The sequence below is a fragment of the Papio anubis genome, chromosome 2 (genome assembly GCF_008728515.1).
Source record: "Papio anubis isolate 15944 chromosome 2, Panubis1.0, whole genome shotgun sequence".
NCBI lineage: Eukaryota > Metazoa > Chordata > Mammalia > Primates > Cercopithecidae > Papio > Papio anubis.
This window is the reverse complement of record NC_044977.1, coordinates 139,386,055-139,406,703: the sequence shown is the minus strand read 5'-3', so window position 1 is coordinate 139,406,703 and position 20,649 is coordinate 139,386,055. Positions and strand designations below refer to the sequence as shown.

The window sequence follows — 20,649 nt, the reverse complement described above, 5'->3', positions numbered from 1 at the left end:
TGGTCTGTGTTACAGTGGTCATCTAACTCACTAGTATAGTCAATATACATTTTCAACCACCTTTAGAGGTAATAATGATATTTAAAATTGGTATGTATGGTCTTTAATTTTGAGAATAGTTCTCCCTTTCCTTACTCCTTGAAAAGAATGTGTATAGTTCTTTTTCTTGAAAAGGCACCTTTCTTATTCTTCTGTAATTTAAGTTGAAATTATTTCATAGCTACAAATGCTAGGAGAATTCTGACAGTAGTAAATCAATATCATAGACTTGGAAGTCTCATTAAAGGAGAATTAATCAGGGGAGGCTGAAACTCTGAGGGCTTAAAGAGCTAAAGTTGAAAAACTGGGTGGTCACAGATATTTAATGTTTGCTGAGCAGTATATATGGGTGACTCTTGCTTTGAAACACACGTTTCTATTTAACTGTTTGGATTTCTGGAGTGTGTGTGTAATAAATGACTTTAATAATCTCTTCATATTTATTCATCAAAATGTAAAAGATTGTAAGAATTAGTGTTAGGTTGAAAAAGGTACTTTGACATTAATTGTGACATAGTAATTCTACATTTAAATTTAAATGCATGTTGAAATTTGCAATGATCAGAATATATCTGCTAGTAATTTATGTCACTAGCTTATATGCAGTATTATGGGGTCATGGGAACGTGAAGACCCATGTTTTTCTGGTATGCTAACTGTAGCATGGTGCTAATTTTTTTCCAAGTGCATTCTAAAACCTGAACTCAATGTAATTATTATTCTCTTTTAGAACTTAATGCAACAATTATTCCAAAAGAGTAGGGGATTGCATTTCAAGGTGGGAGGATCTCCACATTACATGGGCAGTGATAGCAATGATCAGTTCTATACAGTTGAAGTGAGAGAATATAAGTAATTATGTGTCTGTCTTAACCTGATCTGTTTTTTCCCCCCATTATTGAGGGCTCAGTTAAAAATGAGATAACTTAAAGTTATTTTTTGTGACATCTACTAATTTCACATGCTTGTATTGGGATAGCATGAAGATTTCCACTTGGTTAAAAAAAAAAAAATAGCTATCACCATTCTCTGACAACATGTACGACAAAAGTCTCATTTGCACTTGGCTCTCACATACAGTTTCAAAGATCTGATAAGTCTTTTGGGTGGCTACCACCTTAGTTGCTCTAAGGCCTATCCTTGATGTGAAGATACTTTGTTCTACTTAAACATTTAAAGCATGCTTATCACCAGGCTGTACCCTCTCTGTTGACCGGGAGCACCTTTGAGATCAGCAAGTGTGGTTCTCAGATGGAAGAGGAGAACACTGGTCACAACATTAACTGACCTAGTCCTTGTGTCTGACTCTGAAGGCCATTCTAGGGTGTCGTATGTGCAGTCCTGGGAAAAACTGTAAACAATATTTATGCTCTTTGAAATACTACTAACAAATATATTGTGTATGCAATCTCTAAATCACAGATTTCTGAAACCATCAGAACAATCATCATATTTTCTGATAGTTTTGTTAGAAAATTCTCTGCTTAGACAAATTATTTTTATTAGTTGTGAGCACATTCAGGCTTTATGTTAATTTTTCCTCATATGACTACTTTTGAATGTGGAATTACCCTTCTGCTAAAGGTATCCTGAGATCATTGTCTAAAAATACACTTGATTCAGAGATGACTTTGTAATAAGTACAGAAATCATTTTAATTATTCAATTTTAAGGCATTTGGGACTTTAATGACTGTAGAGAAAGCTTTAGTACAGGAAATTTGCCTTCAGAACCCCACCTGAGACTTTTTTATCCTTTTTGTAGTCAGCCCTGTTTTGATGAGGGTAATGACATGGAGATTCAGAAATGAATGGAATGGTCATAATCAGCTGCTTACTGGGAGTTTAATGTGGGCCTTACAAATAGGGATATTAACAGGACTAGAAGAAGCCAGGTGATTAATGTGGAAAAGGGTTGCCGCTCAAAGAGAATGGCCACTACTACAGATGACTGTTTGAAAACATGGCATTAACTTGGATCCAACCCAGGTAGTGGTCATATCAAAGAAGATAATACTATGAGCACTTCCATACCATCAGGAGTATTCAGAGTATCTGAGCAGTGACAAGACTTTTAGTCAAGTAGGTGACAGCATCTGACTTCTCTAGGGTCAGTCAGTTTAGCTCCCAAACCTAGGAGGAACAGGAGGGAGAGAGGGAGACAGCAAGGCCTAAGCAAACTTGGAAGCATCTAGTATTGTGCCTGGCATATAGCAGAGATCAATAATTACTTGATGAGTGAAAGAACAGATGAAGGAAGGAGTTTCTCAAACACCAGAAAAACAGGCAGAGATTCATGGTCGTTTACCTGCTCCGTAGTTCAAAGGAAGCATAACCAGCACCCAGAACACAAGCCCAGTTACAGAGGCTGCAACATAGAATGGGGAATAGAAGTGGACACGTATTAGCAGACTATTAGCAAAGGCAGCTAGAGGCTTGATGGCTACAAGAAATATGCCACTAAACTTGGGTTATTATGCAACCAAGTTTGGGTTTTCAGTTTCTCATAAATTGTGAGAGACAAGGTCTATACATTTAATATCTTCAGAGCATGACACTAAGGGAATGCAGGTGTCTGTAGGAAGGTTTCCCATTTTCATAGGCTTTGTGAGCTTTTATTGAAATGTACCAAGCCAAGAATCAGAAACCGGACTTAAAATGTTTGAGACAAATACAATACGTTAGGGACTTTTACAGTACTTGGCACTTTTTATATATTAAATCCTTACAAACCATCCTTTAAAGTAGTAATGTTACCCTAAACTTAGAGATAGACTGAGAAGTTCAGAAGGGTTAAGAAATTTGCTCAGGTTACACAGCTAGTGAGTAGCAAGGCCAGGATTTTAACCACCCTGTTCTGCTTTTGGTATTCATGATGTGGTAGCACTAATTGGAGACACACCATTAGCCAACTCAGCATCCTTGGTTGATTGATTAGATCTCTAACCTAGCTGGATGTGGTGGCTCACACCTGTAATCCCAGCACTTTGGGAGGCTGAGGCAGGAGGATCACTTGAGGCCAACAGTTCAAGACCAACCTGGGCAACATAGCAAGACCCCAACTCTACCAAAAAAAAAAAAAGGAAAGAAGAAATAGCTGGGAGTGGTGGTACATGCTACTCATGCTACTCAGGAAGCTAAGGCAGGAGAATCACTTGAGCCCAGGAGGTTGAGGCTTCAGTGAGTTATGATTGCACCACTGCGCTCCAGCATGGGTGGCAGAATAAGACCCTGTCTCTAATAAAAAAAAAAAAAGAGCGAGATCTCTGACCATCTTCAACAAATAGTGAACAGTTTGAAATATATTATCTACAGGTTTTAACAATCTTATAATGTAAACATAATCTCATTTCATAAGATGAGAAAATAAGTAGTAGAAAATGAGTGATTTAATCTGTGTCCACACAGATTAATAAATCTAATATTATAAATTATAGAATAATTGATATTCTGCTGTCATTTCTAAACCACTAATGCAAAATGATCTTTTTTTAAAATCATATGTTCTTTGATGACAAATGGAAGGTCTATAGTGTTTAATTATTGAAATTTTAAAAAATAAAACTTCTGGAATTACCTGAGCAAGGTGGCCAAATAGGAGCAACTCTGCTCTACAGCTCCCAGCAAGATCAATGCAGAAGGCGGGTGATTTCTGAATTTCCAACTGAGGTACCCAGTTCATCTCATTGGGACTGGTTAAACAGTTGGTGCAGCCCACAGAGGCTAAGCAGAAGCACGGTAGGGTGTTGCCCCACCCGAGAAGTGCAAGGGGTCAGGGAATTCCCTTCCCTAGCCAAGGGAAGCCGTGAGGGACCCTGCTGTGAGGGATGGTGCTATCCAGCCCAGATACTACGCTTTTCCCACGGTCTTCGCAAACCGCAGACTAGGAGATTCCCTCAGGTGCCTACACCACCAGGACCCTGGCTTTCAAACACAAAACTGGGCAGCCATTTGGGCAGACACTGAGCTAGCTGCAGGAGTTTGTTTGTTTGTTTGTTTGTTTGTTTCATACCCTAGTGACTCCTGGAACGCCAGTGAGACAGAACTGTTCACTCCCCTGGAAAGAGGGCTGAAGTCAGGGAGCCAAGTGGTCTTGTTCAGCGGATCCCACCCCCATGGAGCGAAACAAGCTTAACATCCTGCTGGCTTGAAATTCTCACTGCTAGCACAGCAGTGTGAAGTCGACCTGGGACTATCAAGCTTGGTAGGGGGAGGGACATCCACCATAATTGAGGCTTTAGTAGGTGGTTTCCCCTCACAGTGTAAACAGAGCTGCCAGGAAGTTTGAACAGGATGTAGAAACCACCTCAGCACAGCAAAGCCACTGTAGCCAGACTGCCTCTGTAGATTCTTTCTCTCTGGGCAGGGCATCTCTGAAAGAAAGGCAGCAGCCCTAGTCAGGGGCTTGTAAATAAAACTCCCATCTCTCTGGGACAGAGCACCTGGGGGAAGGGGCAGCTGTGGGCACAGCTTCAGCAGACTTAAACTTTCTGCCTCACAACTCTGAAGAGGGCAGCAGATCTAGCACAGTGCTTGAACTCTGCTAAGGGACAGACTGCCTCCTCGAGTGGGCCCCTGATCCCTGTGCCTGCTGACTGGGAGACACTTCGCAGCAAGGGTCGAAAGACACTTCATATAGGAGAGCTCCAGCTGGCATCTGGTGGGTGCCCCTCTGGGATGAAGCTTCCAGAGGAAGGAACAGGCAGCAATCTTTGCTGTTCTGCAGCCTCTGCTAGTGCTACTCAGGCAAACAGGGTCTGGAGTGGAACTCCAGCAAACTCCAGTAGACCTGCAGCAGAGGATACTAACTGTTAGAAGGAAAACTAACAAATAGAAAGTAACAGCATCAACATCAACTAAAAGGACACGCACGCAAAATACCCATCCAAAGGTCGCCAACATCAAAGACCAAAGGTAGGTAAATCCACAAAGATGAGGAAAATCCAGCTCAAAAAGCTGAAAATTCCAAAAAACGGTTTGCCTCTTCTCCTCCAAAGTTTCACAACTCCTTGCCAGTAAGGGAACAAAACTGGACGGAAAATGAGTTTGATGAATTGACAGAAGTAGGCTTCAGAAGGTGTGTATTAACAAACTCTCCTGGGCTAAAGGGGCATGTTTTAACCCAATGCAAGGAAGTTAAGAACCTTGATAAAAGATTACGGGAACTGCTAACTAGAATAACCACTTTAGAGAAGAGCATAAATGAGCTGATGGAGGTGAAAAACATAGCATGAGAACTTCGTGAAGCATACGTATCAGTAGCTGAATCGATCAAGTGGAAGAAAGGATATCAGAGACTGAAAATCAACTTAATGAAATAAAGTGTGAAGACAAGATTAGAGAAAAAAGAATGCAAAGGAATGAACAAAGCCTCCAAGAAATATGGGACTGTGTGAAAAGACCAAACCAACGTTTGATTGGTGTACCTGAAAGTGATAGGGAGAATGGAACCAAGTTGGAAAACACACTTCAGGATACTATCCAGTAGAACTTCCCCAACCTAGCAAGACAGGCTGTTTGGGCAGACACTGAGCTAGCTGTAGGAGATTTTGTTCATACCCCAGTGGTGCCCGGAATGCCAACAGGACAGAACCATTCACTCCCGTGGAAAGGTGGCTGAAGCCAGGGAGTCGAGTGGTCTTGCTCAGTGGATCCTACCCCCATGGAGCCCAACAAGCTAAGATCCACTGGCTTCAAATTATCACTGCCAGCACAGCAGTCTGAAGTCAACCTGGGACTACAGAGCTTGGTAGGGGGAGGGCATTTGCCACAACTGAGGCTTGAGTACGTGGTTTTCCGCTAACAGTGTAAACAAAGCCACTGAGAAGTTCGAACTGGGTGCAGAAAATTCACATTCAGGAAATACAGAGAACAACACAAATATACTCCTCGAGAAGAGCAACCCCAAGACATATAATCGTCAGATTCAACAAGGTTTAAATGAAGAAAAAAATGTTAAGGGCAGCCAGAGAGAAAGGTCAGGTTACCCACAGAGGGAAGCCCATCAGACTAACAGCAGATTTCTCTTCAGAAACCCTACAAGCCAGAAGAGAGTGGGGGCCAATATTCAACATTCTTAAAGAAAAGAATTTTCAACCCAGAATTTCATACCCAACCAAACTAAGCTTCATAAGTGAAGGAGAAATAAAATCCTTTACAGACAAGTAAATGCTGAGGGATTTTGTCACCACCAGGCTTGCCTTACAAGAGCTCCTGAAGGAAGCACTGAATATGGAAAGGTAAAACTGGTACCAACCACTAAAAAATTACCAAAATGTAAACACTATCAACGTATGAAGAAACTGCATCAACTAATGGGCAAAATAACCAGCTAGCATCATAATGACAGGATCAAATTCACACATGACAATATTAACCTTAAATGTAAACAGGCTAAATGCCTCAATTAAAAGACACAGACTGGCAAACTGGATGAAGAGTCAAGACCCATCAGTGTGCTGTATTCAGGAGACCCACCTTACATACAGATACACAAAGTCTCAAAAGAAAGCATGGAGAAATATTTAGTAAGCAAATGGAAAGCCAAAAAAAAAGCAGGGATTGCAATCCTAGTCTCTGATAAAACAGACTTTAAACCAACCAAGATAAAAAAAGACGAAAGAAGAGCAGTACATACTAGTAAAGGCATCAATGCAACAAGAAGCGCTAACTATCCTAAACATATATATACACCCAGTACAGAAGTACCCAATTCATAAAGCAAGTTCTTACAGACCTACAAAGAGACAGACTCCCACACAATACTAATGGGAGACTAACACCCCACTGTCAATATTAGACAGATCAATGAGGCAGAAAATTAACAAGAATATTCAGGAATTGAACTCAGCTCTGGACCAAGCAGACTTAATAGACATCTACAGGACTCTCCACCCCAAATCAACAGAGTATACATTCTTCTCAGCACCACAAAGCACTTGCTCCAAAGTTAACCACATAATTGGAAGTAAAACACTCCTCAAAAGGTGCAAAAGAACAGAAATCATAAACAGTCTCTCAGACCACAGTGCAATCAAATTAGAACTGAGGATTAAGAAACCCACTCAAAACCATACAACCACATGGAAACTGAACAACCTGCTCCTGAATGACTGCTGGGTAAATAATGAAATTAAGGCAGAAATAAATCAGTTCTTTGAAACCAATGAGAACAAAGACGCAATGTACCAGAATCTCTGGGACGCAGCTAAAGCGGTGTTTACAGGGAAATTTGTAGCACTAAATGCCCACATGAGAAAGCAGGAAAGATATAAAATCAACACCCTAACATCACAATTAAAAGAATGAGAGAAGCAAGAGCAAACAAATTCAAAAGCTAGCAGAACACAAGAAATAAGATCAGAGCAGGGCTGAAGAATAGAGACACAAAAAACCCTTCAAAAAATCAATGAATCCAGGAGCTGATTTTTTGAAAAGATTCACAAAATAGATAGACCACTAACCAGACTAGTAAAGAAGAAAAGAGAAGAATCAAATAGACACAATATAAATGACAAAGGGGATATCACCACTGATCCCACAGAAATAAAAACTGTCATCAGAGAATACTATAAATACTTCTATGCAAATAAACTAGAAAATCTAGAAGAAATAGATAAATTCCTGGACACATACAGCCTCCCAAGACTAAACCAGGAAGAAGTCAAATCCCTGAATAGACCAATAACAAGTGCTGAAATTGAGGCAGTAATTAATAGCCTATCAACCAAAAAAAAAGCCCAGGACCAGACGGATTCACAGCCAAATTCTACCAGAGGTACGAAGAGGAGCTGGTACCATTCCTTCTGAAACTATTCCAAACAACAGAAAAAGAGGGACTCCTCCATCACCCATTTCACGAGGCCAGCATCATCCTGATGCCAAAAGCTGGCAGACACACCAAAAAAAAAAAAATTTCAGGCCATATCCCTGATGAACATTGATGCGAAAATCCTCAATAAAATACCAGCAAACTGAATCTAGAGCACATTAAAAAGCTTATCCACCATGATCAAGTCTGTTTCATCCCTGGGATGCAAGGCTGGTACAACATACGCAAACCAATAAACATAATCCATCACATAAACAGAACCAATGACAAAAACCACATGTTTATCTCAATAGATGCAGAAAGGTCTTTAATAAAATTCAACATCCCTTCATGCTAAAAATAATAAACTAGGTATTGATGGAATGTATCTCAAAATAATAAGAGCTATTTATGACAAACCCATAGCCAATATCATATTGAATGGGCAAAAGGTGGAAGCATTCCCTTTGAAAACTGGCACAAGATAAGGATGCCCTCTGTCACCACTCCTATTTAACATAGTATTGGAAGTTCTGACTGGGGCAATGAGGCAAGAGAAAGAAAGGGTATTCAGGTAAGAAGAAAAGAAGTCAAATTGTCTCTGTTTGCAGATGACATGATTGTATATTTATAAAATCCCATCGTCTCAGCCACAAAACTCCTTGAGCTGATAAGCAATTTCAGCAAAGTCTCAGGATACAAAATTAATATGCAAAAATCACAAGCATTCCTATACACCAATAATAGACAAACAGAGAGCCAAATCATGAGTGAACTCCCATTCACAATTGCTACAAAGAGAATAAAATACCTAGGAATATAATTTATAAGGGATATGAAGGACCTCTTCAGGGAGAACAACAAACCACTGCTCAAGGAACTAAGAGAGTACCCAAGCAAATGGAAAAACATTCCATGCACATGGATAGAAAGAATCAATATCACGAAAATGGACATACTGTCCAAAATAATTTACAGATTCAGTGGTATTCCCATCAAGCTACCATTGACTTTCTTCACAGAGTTAGAAAAAAAAAAAAAAAACTACTTTAAATTTCATATAGAACCAAAAAAGAGCCTGTATAGCCAAGACAATCCTAAGCAAAAAGAACAAAGCTGGAGGTATCACACTACCTGACTTCAAACTATACTACAAGGCTACAGTAACCAAAACAGCATAGTACTGGTACCAAAACAGATATATAGACCATTGGAACGGAACTGAGGCCTCAGAAATCACACCACACATCTACCACCATCTGATCTTCGACAAACCTAACAAAAACAGGCAATGGGGAAAGGATTCTATATTTAATACATGGTGTTGGGAAAACTGGCTAGCCATATGCAGAAAACTGAAACTGGACCCCTTCCTTGCACCTTATACAAAAATTAACTCAAGATGAATTAAAGACTTAAACGTAAGACCCAAGACCGTAACAAGAAGACCAAGGCAATAGCATTCAGGACATAGGCATGGGCAAAGAATTGACGACTGAAACACCGAAAGCAACGGCAACAAAAGCCAAAATTGACAAATGGGATCTAATTAAACTAAAGAGCTTCTGCACAGCAAAGTAAACTATCATCAGAGTGAACAGGCAACCTACAGAATGGGAGAAAAATTTTGCAATCTATCCATCTGACCAAGGGCTAATATCCAGAATCTACAAAGAGGTTACACAAATTTACAAGAAAAGAAAAAAAACCATCAACAAGTAGGCAAAAGACTTGAACAGACACTTCTCAGAAGAAGACATTTATGTGGCCAACAAATGTATGAAAAATCTCATCATCACTGGTCATTAGAGAAATGCAAATCAGGGTCCGGGCGTGGTGACTCATGCTTGTAATCCCAGCACTTTGGGAGGCCGAGGTGACCGAAATCGAGACCATCCTGGCTAACACAGTGAAACCCTGTCTCTACTAAAATTACAAAAAATTATCGAGGCGTGGTGGCACGCACCTGTAGTCCCAGCTATTCAGGAGGCTGAGGCAAGAGAATTGCTTGAACCTGGGAGGCAGAGGTTGCAGTGACATGATATCGCACCACTGCACTCCAGCCTGGGTAACAGAGAGGCTCCATCTCAAAAAGAAAAAAAAAAAAAGAAATGCAAATCAAAACCACAATGAGATAGCATCTCACGCCAGTTAGAATGACGATCACTAAAAAGTCAGGAAACAACAGATGCTGATGAGGATGTGGAGAAACAGGAATGCTTTTACACTGTTGGTGGGTGTGTAAATTAGTTCAACCATTGTGGAAGACAGTGTGGTGATTCCTCAAGGATCTAGAACTAGAAATACCATTTGACCCAGCAATCCCATTACTGGGTATATACTCAAAAAGGATTATAAATCATGCTACTGTAAAGACACATGCACACGTATGTTTATTGCAGCACAATTCACAACAGCAAAGACTTTGAACAAACCCAAATGCCCATCAATGATAGACTGGATAAAGAAAATGTGGCACATAATACACCATGGAATACTGTGCAGCCATAAGAAAGAATGAGTTCATGTCCTTTGCAGGGACATGGATGAAACTGGAAACCATCATTCTCAGCAAACTAACGCAGGCACAGAAAACCAAACACGGCATGTTCTCACTCATAGGTGGGAGTTGAACAATGAACATATGGGCACAGGGAGGGGAACATCACACAGTGGGGCCTGTTGGGGTTTGGGGGGGTAAGGTAGGGGATAGCATTAGGAGAAATACCTGATGTAGATGACTGGTTGATGAGTGCAGCAAACCACCATGTCACATGTATACCCATGTAACCTGCACGTTCTGCATATGTATCCCAGAACTTTAATAAAAATAAAAAATAATCAAAAACATAAATAAAACTTCTGGAATCTTCTTCTGAATTATTTTTACTTTGTCACATACTGTCTGGTGCGGATTTTATGTAATGAAAAATTCCTACATAATTTAACCAAAAATAGGCTGTATATCGTGGCTTACAACCTGGAGGCCTCTGATAGATTTCTTCAGTTCATCCCAGCCAAGTGTCCTTCAGAAATTCTGTTGTTTCCAGGCTCTCTTCATTGCCCTCAAAGAGCTCTACATAAGCAGTGGTTATAAAGAGCTTTGCATGATCTCTGGAATTTCTCTAGTAATGGCCTTTACCTGTGATCCCAAAGGTAGTCTTGGCTATCCATAATTTCTGATGGCAGCTATTCTTCGGGTACACAAATTCGGTGTCTCAGATAAATAATTTGTGTAGAAATCCTGTGCATTTCATGAATTTTGAAATAGCCTAGGAATAGAGAAATTCAGTTTCTGGTTTTAGCTAATGTCTTGAGAGCTTCTTTGCGGCTTCTGTCACCTAGATAGACTTTGCTGTCATGTCATGTTCCAAGCATTTGTTGCCAGTTGGATGCAGAATGCTTTGAAGTCGTCACTTGTCACGCTTCCAGGAACACCTAGAATTCTTAAATAGTTCTTTGATTCTTTACTTTCCATTTTATCCAGGTAATGGTTGAGATAAGGCCACCTTATCCTAGAGTGTTTCTGATAAAATGTTTCCATGTCAGTTTCTCTGAGTAGGCTTTCATCCATCCTGCTGTTCTTACTGCCTGTTTCCATTAAGGAGCCTGTGAATCCTCAAGCAGCCTGAGAGAATGGGCCCAGGATTTTAAGAACTAGGCCATGCCTGGTTGATACCTTTCTACTAGGAGGGCCAGAGTGTTCTTTATTTAAATGTTTGTTATTTCAGTAAAACTGGATTGAAGGATGAAGTGAAACTAAGAATGAAGGAGATACTCATTGATTTATCCAGTCACAAGTCAGTCTAGAGGCAAAGTTATAACAGTATCTCTTATTTTATTCCAGTCATTTGCTATCTTTTTTTTTCTTTTTTTAAGAGAGAGGGTCTCGCTTTGTCACCCAGCCTAGAATGCAGTGGTGCAGTCATAGCATACTGTAAACTCACACTCCTGGACTCAAGTGATTCTCCTGCCTCAGCCTCATAAAGTGCTGGGATCATAGGCCAGACCCACTGTGCCTGGCCCTGCTTTCTTAGAAAAAAAGAACTTTATAACATGAATTTGTTGATACCTCGTGTTAGCTTTTGGCACTGTTTATATTCAAAATAGCTCACTGAGACTAGTTACAGGGTTATGCCTACCCAGAAACATGCTTTTGTATACCTTGATTATGTGTGTTTTTTTTAAAAAAGCACTTTGTATTTTATTGCTTTATATACATACATATAATGTAGAAAAATATGACTTAAAGTTTGTGTTCTGTGAATTTCAGTGTATACTGATTACATATTTCTGTTACATATACTCCCTCCTTTTTTTTTTATTCTCAAACATTGCAAAACAAACAGTGTTCACATGGTGTTTTAAGATAAATGTCAGCCCCTGTGATATTTGCAACATTATAACATGGTAACTACATTACTGAAACTTAGAAAGCTTAATATAAAAAATTGCAAAACAAAAAGAATAAACTTTGAATAGGTATATTAGAGAGAGTAATTATTAAATTTTGAGGTAAAGAAAGAAAATAACAATCACTTTTATTTCACATTCAAGTATATATTCTAAAGAATATTTAATGTGTTTGCTTGTTTCTATGACAGAGAAAAGCAGTTAGCAAATCCATTAGTATATATGTTAAGTAAATGTTTGTAGAGGATCTGTATAGATGCTAAACGCAGCACATAAATAACATGAACAAGACATAAGGCAAAAGTCTGCCCTCTAGGAGCATCCAGTCTTGTCAGACTAGAGGAGATATTCAGGTAAACCCATGCAGTGGTTTATGCTGCATTCGAGTAATTAGGAGTTCATGGGAACAGAAGGTAAGAAAAACCCCTTCATAGTTAGAGATGTGGATGGATCAAGAGAAACTTACCCGAAGAGTCCTAATTCTTGAAGCACAATTAGGAATTAAACAGATTGGCTAGGCATGGGTAGCATTCAATGTGGAGGATAAACCATGTTTAAAAGAAAAGAGCCATAAGGGAACATGTATCCTTAGAGACCTTACTTACAATCAGAAAAGTGTACCTATATCTGTAGAAAACGACATAGTGTATGGAACTAGAATCACCTAGGAGCTCTAAAAAAATACTGCCACTTACCAGAGATTCTGAGGAGTGAGGAGTGGCCAGGGCATTCACGGTTTAAAAGTCCTTTGGGTGATTTTAATGGACACCTGGTTCATTGTGTGAGAACCACTTGGAATCAGACACACCTGTGGTCACATCCTAGGCCTTCGATTCACTCATTTGTGTCTATAGACACATAATCTATATAGACCATAGGGAACTAAACAGATCTCTCCTGATCTCTACCCCTCAAAAAACACAACAGAAAAAAAAATTACCAAGGGAATTTATACTCTACTGTTGTAAGGATTAAATACAATAAATAGCACAGATAAAGCACTCAGCATGATGCTGACACACAATAAATAGGGAATTACTACTAATAATCATGTTTGCATAGCTAACTAGGGTCACAATATGACATTAACACTTTGATTTATAATGAAGTGTGATTACCTTAATGGAATCAATGTCCGATTTAAAACAAACAAGTGATTAACCCATAAGCAGCACCAGAATTAGTAAGTTTGTACTTTGTTTTTCTCTGGTGAGGGTGTTCGTTGGCAAAAGGCAATTATAAACCAAACTTTCTTATGTCTTCCAGGAACAGAGATACCTACAAATCATTATCACAAGAATCTAGTCAGTATCAAATATACCAATTACATAGTTATATGTTATCCTTCAGAGAGAGAACAGGATGCCACTTGATAACAACATTGCATTAATATCTGTCTTTGAGATTCTGCTGAACCTCCTGCAGGATAGCTTTTGGAATAGAAAACTGGCAGTAGTGCAGGTCAAGTGCTTTCCTAATCTGATTAGGGCACTCTCTGATGGGGCTAGCAGTGACCTATCTTCAACATGGCACTCTTTGAAAAAACAGTATGACTAAAGTGATGTAACAAACTTACAGAAATTTAAAATAAATGAAGGAATGTCGCGTGTGTGTGTGTGTGTGTGTGTGTGTCTGTCTGTCTGTCTGTCTTTTGGAATCAAGTTTCAAAGTATAAAGCTAGTTATTGATTTTCTGCCTATTCAGCAAATAGCTCTGCTTATCGAAAGAGGGAACAATTTGAGATAATGCTTGCTGAATAGTTGATGTTTCACATTTTTAAAAGCTCCTACAGACTTTACTTGGGGACAGTGCCCTAAAATTGTACAGATTTGAATTTGCTCTGCTGAATTAAAGCAAAAGATCAATTCTCTTGCTGACTCTATGGAAACACTCAGGAAAGATTATTGCCAGTTATTAAAGCAGTATTTTTACATAATAAAAGTATGATTCTGCCTGTAATGTGCAACAGCTGCATTATATGCATTTTTAGATTTCCAGTGTATTTTATTTGATGAGATTTAAGAGAGCTGAGTTTTATTAGCCTCTGGTCTCATTTTATTAAAATAAAAATGCTTTTTCTTCCAAAAACATTTTTAAATTTGTCCTTTGCTTTTAAATAATTATAGTAGATTATGTACAGTAACATAAACATCTCAGTAACTTTCTGAAGTATACATTAAAAATGCACTATCTGGAAATACATGTTTATTCATAGTAAAAGAATGCAAAGAGGAATGATAATGAGTAGCTTCTGTTGTCCATTTGCTGAACTAGTCTGTTAGTCCCCTGACATAGACTCTTTTAGTCTTCTATGCTAAATTTCTTGTAATTCTTAAATGACTAATATAGAAATTAGGGTGCTGGTCTGGCTGGATTTTCATATGCAATCTGACAATGTATAACAAAGTACAAGTTTAACCTGAATATCCTTGAATAGAAGTCCAAGTTCAACATATATTCACTATACAATCAATCCTTGTCCTGCTGCCACCTGGACAGAGAATGGACAGTGGCGCAGCATTAAGTCAGCTGTGGCTCCGGGAAGTGTTGGTGGACAGAGACTGCCCTGGGCCCTAGTTTCTGACAGCTTGTTGATTGTTAAGATCCGGAATGCACAGATAGTTCTTGTTGTCTGCAGGTTGCTGCTTTGTGCTGGGAGGGGTTGGGGATTAGAGGTGCTACTTGAGACCACTTCATCAGGCAAGAGCCATCGACCTGGCAGAGCAGCTAAACATGGCATTCAAACCAACGTGTTCAGAGGCATAATTATTTTAAGTTGAAATGGTATAATCTATATTGTATTGTTTCTTCTCAATGAATCGCATTAGGTATTGCATATTCTGGTTTTTCATATTTTTGTTAGTAAAAATGTATAGCTAAATGCAAAGAGTGCTTCCCAAGCAATTTTTGAGATCAACAGAAGAGTTCCCTAAGAAAGGCCTTCTTAACATTGACAGTATTGACTTTCGGCGCTGGATAATTCTTTGTTGTGAGGGGCTGTCTTATATGTTGTAGAACACTTAGCAGCATCCCTGGCTTCCATCCGTTGAATGCAATAGTTCCCCTCCAGCTGTGATAACCAAAAATGTCTTTAGACATTGCCAGGTGTCTCCTGAGAGGCAAAACAACTCGGTTGAAAACCACTGCCCTAAGAAAAAGGGAACACTTGAAATTCATTTTATTTTTCTAAATATAGAATCAGTCAGGGCCAGAGTGAATAAAGGATATATTTTACTTTTTAACGTATTTCTTTTGTACTATGAGAATTACATTTGTAATGTATGCCTTAAAAGTTTTACTACAAAGCTCTCTTGAATGCTACATCTATTCAGGGACCATGTAACTTCTTATTCCTATCAGATGGCAGAATTAGTTATTAATACATTATAATATCTTTTTTATTCTAAAAAATGTTCTGTAATTCTGTTCATTACTGCTGAGTAAAGAAAATAAATTGTTAAATATTACCTTAAAGAGGCTGGGCACGGTGGCTCAGGCCTGTAATCTCAGCACTTTGGGAGGCCGAAGTGGGCGGATCATGAGGTCAGGAGATTGAGACCATCCTGGCTAACATGATGAAACCCCGTCTCTACTAAAAATACAAAAAATTAGCCAGGCATGGTGGCGGGCACCTGTAGTCCCAGCTACTAGGGAGGCTGAGGCAGGAGAATGGCATGAACCCGGGAGGTGGAGCTTGCAGTGAGCCAAGATTGTACCACTGCACTCTAGCTGGGGCAACAGAGCAAGGCTCCATCTCAAAAAAAAAAAAAAATTACCTTAAAGAACAGCATCCGTTTTGCCTACAAGCTTTTGTGTTTCAGAAACAAGCATTATTACATGAAGCATTAAACTTCAAGAACTAGAATTGAGAGCCTGTTAGGAAGTTAAAAATATACTATCGATAAGATATGAAATTGTTTGTGTTCTGTTATACTTTAAACACTAGAAAAACAAATTGTTAGATTTCAGGTAAATTAATGCTATTCAAGAACAAATATATTTTATGATATGCAAGTTTGCATATCAACAAATAGAAACAATCCTTGTGTATCCATGAAAGCATTTCTGGAAGAAATTCTGTCTTGTAGCAGTTTATTCAGTTCTGCCATATGTATTTCCTTGACTAATCATGTAGCATTTCCTTAGTAGCAGTTCTACTTCAGACTTCACATTTTAGACTTGTTTTCCCTTAGTAAGGTATGATAGACTAGTGGAACATTTATAATTTCCCCCAGAAAAATCACCATCAAGTAAGTATACCAAACACCTTATCTTACGTGCTCAGAAGACAAGGTGTCATCATCACCTTTCCCATACCCATGAGATTTATTTACAGCTTACATTGACTGTGAAACTCTTTTATCCCTTGGGAGTTCTACTTTATTTATTCCGGATGATAGGACACTTGCAACCTATTAACAGTGGTAAACAGGTCTTTCAAGTACATCTGACATAGCAATTACAAAATGTATTTCTTAGACAAATATCTAGAATTAAGTCAGGGCAAAGATGAAGATTAGGTGACCACAAGGAGTTTCTGCCTAGTTTATCTATTTTTCAAAAAAAAAAAAAAAATTACAAGTATTATAGACCCCCAGGTTCAAAATTCCGGTGAATAATTTAATGGATATTTTACCTGTTATATTTTAGAAAAACATGGATTTGATGAGTGCTTATTTAATAAAACAGCCTTACCCTAAATGATAGTAAATGAACACAGGATTAAAGGGAAGAAGGCAAGGAAGGAAGAATGGATAGATGGATGGAGGACAAATGGTAAATGAACACAGGATTAAAGGGAAGAAGGGAAGGAAGGAAGAGTTGATGGATGGAGGACAAATGTATAATTAAGAATATCAACTTTGAGCTGAGACCTGCTTGTTAAATTTTGCTTTTATTTTATTTTTCAGCCAATGTTTTCAGTTGCACCAAGCTTAGCCACCAATGCATCAGCAGCCTTTAATCCCTATCTGGGACCTGTTTCTCCAAGCCTGGTCCCAGCAGAGATCTTGCCGACTGCACCAATGTTGGTTACAGGGAATCCGGGTGTCCCTGTACCTGCAGCTGCTGCAGCTGCTGCACAGAAATTAATGCGAACAGACAGACTTGAGGTAGGAATGACTAGTTGGTGTCTTTATGTACTACATTCTAATTCTCCAAGTGTATTTTTTTGTTTGTTTGTGTGTTTCCATGGCCAAAAAGTTGTAAAAATTTTAAAACAGAGATTTTGGCTTAGGGTTTGGAACATTTTACTAGAGTATAGATATGCTGTATTTGATTAATGTAATGTTTATAAAGGCTACAACATCCATGTTTAGAATAGTGGATAAGAAGTTGGACCCTAAAGTCAGATTGCCTGGTTATATCACTGTACCTCAATTTCCTCATCTTTAAAACGGCACTTACCTCAAAGAGTTAGGGGAATATCTGGCACATAGCAAATGCCTCCTGAGTGTTTGTTGTTGTTGTTGCAACTATCAAGAATAACAAACGTTATCAATGCCCTAAAAATTGTTCTCCATAAAGATTAACAAATATTAGTGTCTGTAAAACATTTTACAATTTATTATTGCAAGTTTCCTCATAAGCTGTACAATATTTTGGTTGAAGTAGAAAGGAAACTTTGTTTATGAAGTGTGCTTTCATAAAAGTTTTTTGCATAATCCTCTTAAGTTCTAGAGTAAAGGATGATCAGATGCGTGGGCTCCGCTGTTGGTACATGAAAAAGATATTAAAGTTATAAATCTTACTTCAAAGTGGTTGTTCAGAATTTCAACATGACTGTGAATTAATGAATTTGGTAAATTATAGATGTAGAGAAAAAGTGACAGCATCAAATGTACATTGAAGGTACAAACCTGTCATTGAACCCACCTAAAGAATAAAATGACTTTTTCCTCTTTTCCCTGGTGAGGATGAGGTGATACATTTTTTTAACTTACATTTTAGGTTCAGGGGTACATGTGCAGGTTTTTATATAGGTAAACTTTATATCATTGGGGTTTGGTGTAGAGATTATTTCATCACCCAGGTAATAAGCACAATACCCAATAGGTATTTTTTTCTGATCCTCTCCCCCCTCCCACCATCCACCCTCAAATAGGCCCTAACATCTGCTGTTTCCCTCTTTGTGTCCATGAGGTCTCATCATTTAGCCCCCACTTACAAGTGAGAACATGTGGTATGTGGTTTCCTGTTTCTGTATTAGTTTGCTTCAGATAATGGCCTCCAGCTCAATCTATGTTGCTGCAAAGGACGTGATCTCATTCTTTTTTATGTCTGCATAGTATTCCATAGTGTATATATACCACATTTTCTTTATCCAGGCTATCATTGATGGACACACTTAGGTTGATTCCATGTTTTTGCTGTTGTGAATAGTGCTGCAGTGAATATACACATGTGTGTCTTTATGGTAGAACGATTTATATTCCTTGGGTAAATACCCAGTAATGGGATTACTGGGTCAAATGATTTCTGTTTTTAGGTCTTTGAGGAATTGCCACACTGTTTTCCACAATGGTTGAATTAATTTGCACTCCCACCAGCAGTGTATAATTGTTTCTATTTCTTTGCAACCTTACCAACATTCATTATTTTTTGAGTTTTTAATAATAGACATTTTAACTGGCGTGAGATGGTATCTGGTGGTTTTGATTTGCATTTCTCTAATATTAGTGATAATGGACATTTTTCATATACTTATTGGCCACTTGTATATCTTTCTTTGAAAAGCATCTGTTTATGTCCTTCACCCACTTTGTAATAGGGTTGTTTTTTGCTCGTAAATTTAAGTTCCTTACAGATTCTAGATATTAGACCTTTGTGGAATACATAGTTTGTAAATATTTTCTCCCATTCTGTAGGCTGTTTATTCCGTTGATAGTTTCTTTTGCTGTGTAGAAGCTCTTTAGTTTAATTAGATACCATTTTTCCATTTTTATTTTTGTTGCGATTGCTTTTGGCATGTTTGTCATGAAATCTTTGCCAGGTCCTGTGTCAAGAATGGTATTTCCTATGTTATCTTTCAGGGGTTTTATAGTTTGGGGTTTTACACTTAAGCCTTTAATCCGTCTTGAGTTGATTTTTGTATATGGTGTAAAGAAGGGGTTCACTTTCAATCTTCTGTGTATAGCTAGCCAGTTATCCTGGCACCATCTGTTGAACAGGGAGTCCTTTCCTCATTGCTTGTTATTGTCAACTTTGTTGGAGATCAAATAGTTATAGGTGTGCTGCATTATTTCTAGGCTCTCTATTCTGTTTCATTGGTCTGTGTGTCTTTTTTTGTACCAGTACCTTGTTGTTTTGTTTACTGTAGCCTTGTACTATGGTTTGAAGTCAGGTAATGTGATGCCTCCAGCTTTGTTATTTTTGCTTAAAATTGTATTGGCTATTGGCTGTTCAAGCTCTTTTTTTTTTTTTTTTTTTTTTTTTTTGAGACGGAGTCTCGCTCTGTCGCCCAGGCTGGAGTGCAGTGGCCGGATCTCAGCTCACTGCAAGCTCCGCCTCCCGGGTTTACGCCATTCTCCTGCCTCAGCCTCCCGGGTAGCTGGGACTACAGGCGCCGCCACCTCGCCCGGCTAGTTTTTTGTATTTTTTTAGTAGAGACGGGGTTTCACCGTGTTAGCCAGGATGGTCTCGATCTCCTGACCTCGTGATCCGCCCGTCTCGGCCTCCCAAAGTGCTGGGATTACAGGCTTGAGCCACCGCGCCCGGCCTCTTTTTTTATTTCATATGAATTTTTAAGTAGTTTTTTTTTTTTTCTAATTCTGTGAAGAATATCATTGGTAGTTTGACAGGAATAACATGGAATGTATAACTTGCATTGAACAGTATGGCCATTTTAATATTATGGATTCTTCCTATCCATGAGCATGGAAAGTTTTTCAATTTCTTACGTGTCATCCACGATTTCTTTGAGGGATGTTTTGTCATTCTCATTTTAGAGAGCTTTCACCTCCCTGCTTAACTGTTATTCCTAAGTATTTTATTCTTTTTGTGGCAATTGTGAATGGGAATGCACTCCTGATTTGGCTCTCTGCTTGGATGTTGTTGGTTTATGGGAATGCTACTCATTTTTATACATTGATTTTGTATCCTACAACTTTGCTGAAGTTGTTTATCAGATCAAGGAGCTTTTGGGCAGAGACTATGGGGTTTTCTAGATAAAGAAACAACTTGTCTGCCAACAGGGATAATTTGACTTCCTCTCTTCCTATTTGGATGCCTTTTATTTCCTCCTTCTGAGGATGAGGCAATACTTAGTGCTAATAAATTTTACTGAGAAAGTGGCAAAATGAGGCTGTTATATGAACATAATTGACTCAAATAATTTGTCAGTTTAGCAGGAATTTAGTTAATAAGCTGATTTATTATTTATTAACTTTT

At 38.6% G+C, this 20,649-nt stretch overlaps 1 protein-coding gene across 29 annotated transcripts in view; it reads left to right on the top strand.

Annotated features, from left to right (window-relative positions):
- Positions 1 to 20,649, top strand: part of MBNL1 (muscleblind like splicing regulator 1) — a 220,110-nt gene that overhangs the window by 170,169 nt on the left and 29,292 nt on the right. For 26 of the 29 annotated variants that reach the window (XR_004182249.1, XM_031663676.1, XM_031663668.1 and 23 more), the window contains one exon: positions 17,172 to 17,372. The exons of the other annotated variants lie outside the window; for them this stretch is intronic. Coding sequence is in view for 25 of the 26 variants with exons in the window: in XM_031663676.1 (XP_031519536.1) it covers positions 17,172 to 17,372 (201 nt within the window). In the remaining variant the exon portion in view is untranslated. The remainder of the gene's footprint in view (positions 1 to 17,171; positions 17,373 to 20,649) is intronic. 29 annotated transcript variants of the gene reach the window in all.